The sequence below is a fragment of the Citrus sinensis genome, chromosome 8 (assembly GCF_022201045.2).
Source record: "Citrus sinensis cultivar Valencia sweet orange chromosome 8, DVS_A1.0, whole genome shotgun sequence".
Classification (NCBI taxonomy): Eukaryota; Viridiplantae; Streptophyta; class Magnoliopsida; order Sapindales; family Rutaceae; genus Citrus; species Citrus sinensis.
In genome coordinates, this window is record NC_068563.1 from 12,480,201 (window position 1) to 12,487,472 (window position 7,272).

At 37.8% G+C, this 7,272-nt stretch overlaps 1 protein-coding gene across 1 annotated transcript; it reads right to left on the reverse strand.

Moving 5' to 3' along the window:
• Window positions 1-209: 209 nt before the first annotated feature.
• Window positions 210-686, reverse strand: LOC127899319 (uncharacterized). Its single transcript, XM_052432669.1, has one exon. It carries the CDS (start codon window positions 684-686, stop codon window positions 210-212), a length of 477 nt encoding a protein of 158 aa, XP_052288629.1.
• Window positions 687-7,272: the final 6,586 nt, after the last annotated feature.

Consider the following 7,272-nt stretch of genomic DNA (forward strand, 5'->3'; position numbering starts at 1 on the left):
AAAGAATCAAACCAATCTCTTAGAGCACCTGTAAAACGAGTAGTAAATTCTCTAAAGACTGATTGAGTCGTTGCTCCAGGCCTTAGCATTTGGAGGTCAATCCAAGCAGACATTTCAGTAAGTCTCTCTCTTCATTTATGAGATGGAAGATCATTAAATGTGAACCATGGACCATTTGATGATTTTTGACTTGTTGGACCGGTTTGGGCTTAGGCTGGAGGGGGTTGGTATGTAGCAGAGAATTCAGGCATGTCGTCGTCAACTTCTGAAGGAATATCAACATATGGTTCTATGTGAGAGGTTTGGCCATGATCAAGTGGATCAGGTTGGGCCATCAAGATTCTGGTGATATCAGCATAGGACTTTTCAGAGTCACTAGTGGATACTGAAGATGCTGTGTCAGACTCAGTATGGCTGTTGGAAATGGCTAGATTTGAATCAGAAGTTGGAGCAGAAGTTTGATCATCAGGAGTAGATGATGGATCTATGGTGTGGGCACTATACTGGTGCATGGGTTCTTTGTCTTTGGACTGAGGCTGAGGTTGGGATTGAGGTGGTAGTGGAGGTGCGGGCGGTGGGGACTGTTGTCTAAGAATGGACATGGATGGCTGATGAATTTTGACGGGGCGTGGTTGAGGTTTAGGTGGTGGTGGTAAGGGATTGTCTCTGAAAAGAGTACGAGTCATGCCAAATAACTTGGAAGGGTCATACTATTTGATGAGGGAAAGCATAGAGGCAAATGGATGATAAGTTGGACCTATGGAAGGGATAGGAGGCGATGTGGTAAAAAGGGTAGGTCTTTGTTTTTTAGATTCAATCTGATCAAGCTCAGCTTTTAAGCGTCTGATTTCCCTTTCTTTTTGGTCAAATTCTGGGCCATAGTATCTTTGAGCAAGCATGGTTCGTAACTCTGAATCTAGTTGAGTAATTCTGGATTGAAGATTGCGGTGGATCTACTGCATCTGTGCAGTAATGGAGTCAACTTTCGTCTCAATCTGTTCAGTTCGTAAACTGATGTTCTCAACTTTTGAATTGATTTGCAACAAAGTATCATTCTGTGCTCTGGCATTTTGGGTTTGCCAGTTAAGGACGGATTCAAAAGGTTTGGGAGACTCTAGGTGGCCAGTTGAGGTAATAGCTGAAGGGATAAAAGGTTTGGATACCACATTTCGTTGGGAATCTGTGTGAGTTTCTAATGGAGGAAAGGAGGAAGAGTAGTCTGAAGAGGGAGAAGAAACATCATACAAGCTAGGGATTGTACGATAGGTGTGGAGTTTGGGATGGGGGACGGAATCTCAGGTTTGCAATGCTTTGCAATCCATTTGAGTTCTATGTTGTAGATGGGTAACGGAGCTAGTGGAGGTGGAGGATCTCTTGGGGATTTGGGTTCACAATGTTGACATGAGACTGGAGGCTTTTTCTTTTTGGGTCTCTTTTTGGTGGCATAATCATCGTTCTCTTCCTAATCATCCCAGCAGGGACAATTTGGGTCACACATGCCGGAGCCTGGGACATCCCATAGGAAATGTCTATTTTGCTTTGCTGGATAAACAGGGTATCCGTTAGAATTAAACCCTGTAATGGACAGATCTTCCTGAGCTATCTGAATAGCTGTGATCATTGAAGAATAGGTAAAGGAGAGCCAAGGGGGCTCTTGTGGAGCACTTGGAGGTGGTTTAAAAGTCATTCAGAATGTTCCATCTTGTCGTCTTTCAAACATGCTTTCAAAAGTTTGAATTGGGGCTGTATTGGTATGGAACTACTCATAATTGGAGATCCATTCAAGAGGCATAAGCTTGATAAGCTCATGATGGGGAAGTTGTCGTGGGATCTGGATGATTGTGGGAATTTGGTCAGATTCTGCTAACACCATGAGGGTGTCAGAGTGGTGTTCTGGAGTGGGTAGATCTAAGGCATGATTTTGAAGCCTATAAATGTTTTTCAGCATTGCATGATAATAGTTGGTTATGGCATAGAAGGTTAGGACATGCAAGTATGGATTTGATTTCGAAAATTTTGAAAAATGATTTAGTTAAAGGTCAATTTGGAAAACAATCAAAACATCTTTCAAAAATAAAAATCATATTTTTACTTCAAAACCACTTCAACTTCTTCACATAGATTTATTTGAGCCTTCTAGATATGCTAGTCTAAATGACAAATGTTATACATTTGTGATAGTGGATGATTATTCTAGATTTACATGGGTATTATTCTTAGCCAATAAGGATGATGCTCTTGATGCCTTTAAAGTGCTTTGTAAGAAAATACAAAATGAAAAAGGGTATGGTATTGCATGCATTAGGAGTGATCATGGAGGAGAGTTTGAAAATCATGCATTTGAGATTTTTTGTAATGATTTTGGCATTGAGCATCAATTTTCATCACCTAGAACTCCACAACAAAATGGAGTTGTTGAGAGAAAGAATAGATCCATTCAAGAAATGGCTAGGACTATGTTGAATGAAAATTCATTGTCTAAGTATTTTTGGGCCGAGGCCATCAACACCGCTTGTTATGTTTTAAATCGTGTGTTGATTAGACCTAACCTTAACAAAACTCCATATGAGCTTTGGAAACTTAGAAAACCCAATATTGGTTATTTCAAAGTTTTTGGATGCAAATGTTTTATTTTGAACACAAAAGATAATCTTGGCAAATTTCATCCAAAATCCGATGTTGGTATTTTTCTTGGATATTCAAACTCAAGCAAAGTTTATAGAGTTTATAACAAAAGAACTCTAGTTGTAGAAGAATCTATGCATGTTACATTTGATGAGTCTAACCCCTCTTTTGCGGAGAAAGGAATTATTTATGATGATGCAGATGGAGAATTACAAGAAGAATCATCAAAGAATAAACAAGAAAATGCACCACAAAGAAATCAAGAGGATGGACAAGAAGAACAAACAAATATGGAGCAACATGAAGGTACTTCTCAAGCACTCCCCAAGGAGTGGAGGTATGTTTCTTCTCATCCTAAGGATGTAATTTTAGGAGATCCCTCACGAGGTGTTACAACTAGATCATCACTTAAGAATACTTGTGAGCATAATGCATTTATTTCTCAAATTGAACCCAAATCCTTTGCGGATGCGGAAAATGATGAATCTTGGATTATGGCAATGCAAGAGGAGTTAAATCAATTTGAAAGAAACAATGTGTGGGAATTAGTTCCTAAACCGGAACATCAATCCGTCATAGGTACTAAATGGGTATTTAGAAATAAGATGGATGAATCCGGTGTGGTTGTAAGAAATAAAGCTAGATTAGTGGCTCAATGTTACAACCAAGAAGAAGGAATTGATTTTGATGAAACTTTTGCACCTGTAGCTAGACTAGAATCAATTAGAATGCTGTTGGCATTTGGTTGTCATAAAGATTTCATTTTATTTCAAATCGATGTGAAAAGTGCTTTCTTAAATGGTTATATTATGGAAGAAGTATATGTAAAACAACCTCCTGGTTTTGAAAATGAAAAATTTCCAAATCATGTTTATAAGTTGTTTAAAGCTTTATATGGATTAAAACAAGCACCTAGAGCATGGTATGATAGGCTTAAAAATTTCTTATTAGAAAATGATTTTTCCATGGGTAAAGTGGATACTACTCTCTTTGTTAAGCATAAGAACCAAGATATACTTATTGTTCAAATTTATGTTGATGATATTATTTTTTGTTCTACTAATGAGTTGTTGTGTAAAGAATTTTCATCGTGTATAAGCAAAGAATTTGAGATGAGTATGATGGGAGAGTTGGAGTACTTCCTTGGACTCCAAATCAAACAAAACGAGGAAGGAATTTTCATAAATCAAGCCAAGTACATAAGAGATCTACTCAAACGATTTGGCATTGATGACTCAAAGACCAAAAATACACCAATGAGCACAACAACCAAGCTCGTCAAAGATGAAAAAGGCAAAGAAGTGGACATCAAAATGTATCGAGGTATGATTGGATGTTTACTTTATTTGACTGCAAGTAGACCCGATATCATGTTTAGTGTATGTTTGTGTGCAAGATTTCAATCATGTCCCAAGGAATCCCATTTGCTTACTGTTAAAAGAATTTTCCGTTATTTGAATGGAACCATAGATATTGGCTTTTGGTATCCTAGAGGAACTCATATAGATTTAACATGCTATTCGGATGCGGACTTTGCTGGTTATAAAGTTGATAGGAAAAGCACTAGTGGAACTCGCCATATCCTAGGTCACTCACTTGTTTCATGGTTTAGTAAGAAACAAAATTCTGTTGCACTCTCAACTACCGAGGCTGAATATATAGCTGCAGGAAGCTATTGTGCACAAGCTCTTTAGATGAAACAAACACTTAGAGACTATGGTATTAACCTAGAACAAATTCCTATTAAGTGTGATAATACTAGTGCTATAAAATTTTCAAAGAATCCCATTCAACACTCCCGAACTAAGCATATAGAAATAAGACATCATTTCTTAAGAGATCATGTTCAAACAAGAGATATTGCATTGGAGTTTATTTCTATGGAAAAACAACTTGCCGATATTTTTACAAAACCACTTTGCGAAGAACAATTTTCAAAAATTCGGCATGAACTTGGGATGATGAAATTTTTGCATTAACATCTTGATTCATGTTATTGAGTCTATTAAAATTGATTGATTTATGATTTGATGTTTTAATATCAATGGAATGCTCAATATACATGTGAAGTGTGTGTATTTTTTTTTTTTTTGAAAAATGTATGAATAAATTGTTGAAATATATACATGTTCATGAATTATGCATTGAATTGGCACTTAAATCATTTTGGATCAATGAAATGATCTTGAAATATATTAATTGTTGGCCAAATACTAAAATAAATGTGCGAAATCATACGTTGTAGAAAACAAATTGCCGTTATTTCAATAAACGACTAACCGTTTTAGGGCAGAAACAATGGGGAATTCTCTGGACTCTGTCGGCTCGCCGTCCTGATGAAAAATTTTGGGGAGCTCTCTAGACGCTGTCGGCTCGCCGATATCTCTATAACTGCTCGCCGTTATCGTGCGATAAGTGAACAGTCCTTTGTCTTCTTCTTTATTTCGTTCTTGCTCTCTCTCTCTCTCTCAAACCTGCGACTAACACTTCGTCTCTCTCTCAAATCCACCATTTTTCTTGCTCTCTCTCATCAAATTAAACCATTTGAAACCTTTCTCATCTTGTTTTGAACCTTTTTAACTGATCAAAACTCATTTTTGATTTAAAATTTGAGAAATCCCAAGTTTCAAACCCTAGAACCAGCCACACTTCTCTTGCCAAAATTGAGCCAAATTTCTTCCAATTTCAATCACATTTCAACTTGACATTACTCTCTCATCACTCAAACTTTATTTCTCCCAATTCAAATTTCTCCAAACTCATCAATGGCAGAACGATCACAGAGGCGTGCTCGAACCAAGCACACTGCTCCGGGTCGTTCCAGTCCCTCCAGGCCTCCCTTTCAGGACTTTGAGGGCCTCCATTTTTCAAATAACACCTCTGCTCAGTGATTTCGTGACAAATTCATGGGCAAACCAGTAACTCCCTCATTTTCTCTTAACATTACGGAGTTTTTAGATATTACCATTTGTGGTCGTACTATTACTCAATTGCTTAGCCATTGGAATGAAGCCTTAAGTATAGAAGAGCCCATCCATGAAAATCTAGTCCGTGTCTTTTATTCTAATATGGAACTCTCCTCTTCCCGTTGAGTTGAACTTTATACTTATGTAAGAGGAATTCGTATTGCGTTTGATGAGACAGAATTATGTAGTATTCTTGGAATTTCTTATGGAGGCTTAGACATTTACACCGCTAGGAAAGAACTTGAATTTAGTGATTTATGTCCTATGGATGGTGTACGGAACATTTGTAGACGTTGGGATCTTTCCGATGACGTATGTTAAATGACGTATGTTAAAGGATCTTTGTCCTTTAGGTCTCAACTCCTCCCTTTCCAGGTTCGAATACTTCATATCATTCTCCAACAAATGGTCACCCCTAGACAGGGTCACATTGATGAGGTAACTCGACTTGATGTTGGTTTATTAGATTCGTAGACGACATGTGAGTTTCTCCTACACTATCCTTTGTCATATGATGTCCACACCCAGAGTCTCCAACCGATCCCTTCCATATGGCAGCATCATTACTAGGATCTTGAAATTCTTTAGAGTACCTATCACTGAGCCTGTTTATCTCGAGACCCGTAAGCTCGGTCGAGAGATTATTTCTGCGATCGGATTTTTTAAGAAGTGTGGGAAGTGGGAAAAGACAACATCCTCTAAGAATGAAGATACTATGCTTGCACCAGTGGATGATCGTATGTTAAATGACGTCTATTCTGAGGATGAGTTACCCGATTTCCGCCTTGGGGCTAGACCACGGGTCCCTCGCAGAGCAGCAGCAGCATCAGCAGTAGCATCAGCAGCAGTACCAGCAGCAGCATCAGTACCAGCAGCTTCCTCTCCGGATGACGAGCCAGCCGTCCCTCCTGCAGCATCGACCGTTCCTGCGGATTGTTTTTAGCAACTTTTTGACAAAGTGGATGTCCTGTCCCAGTGCAGCAGCAGCTTCAATCTGACTTTGCGACCTTTCAGCAGCAAATGTTAGATCAGCAAATGGAGTTAATTGCTGGCCAGCACCATATTCTTGGTTATTTTGGTTATGACCTAGGCAATTCTTCTTCACAGCGCCCGTCTTAGTTTTTCTGCCCCTTTGTTTTTCGCACAAACATTACTCATTTCACGTAGTTTGTTGTGACGTTTATCTTTGGTTATGTTTTTGATTCTTTTATGATTTTTTTATTGGATATATGGTCTTTATTTATGCTTGATGATATCTTGATTATATTGATGATATGTTTGACTATTGGAATGGAGGTTGGTTGATAAGTTGAACTATATATATGGGAGTGTTTTAACTATTTTTTTGTTGAGGATATGTTCCTTTTTAAGGGGAGACTCTGCCGAAATTTTTTTTCAACATGGGTAATCTCTAAACCTCTCTTTTTACTCTTTTCATGCTCATTTCTTTTTTATGATGAAGGGGGAGATAATTTATCAATTCAATCTGTTCTGTTTAAATTTTTTTTATGAGATTAAAAATAAATGGACACATATTTAAGGAAAGTTAAACTTTCTTAAATATTTCACTTAGGGGGAGCACATATTTAGGGTAGCAAACATGGCGTAACATCACTTAAGACCAAAGATAATACAAATACTAAAATTTGAAAGTCATCATGTCATCCAATGTTAAAAAATC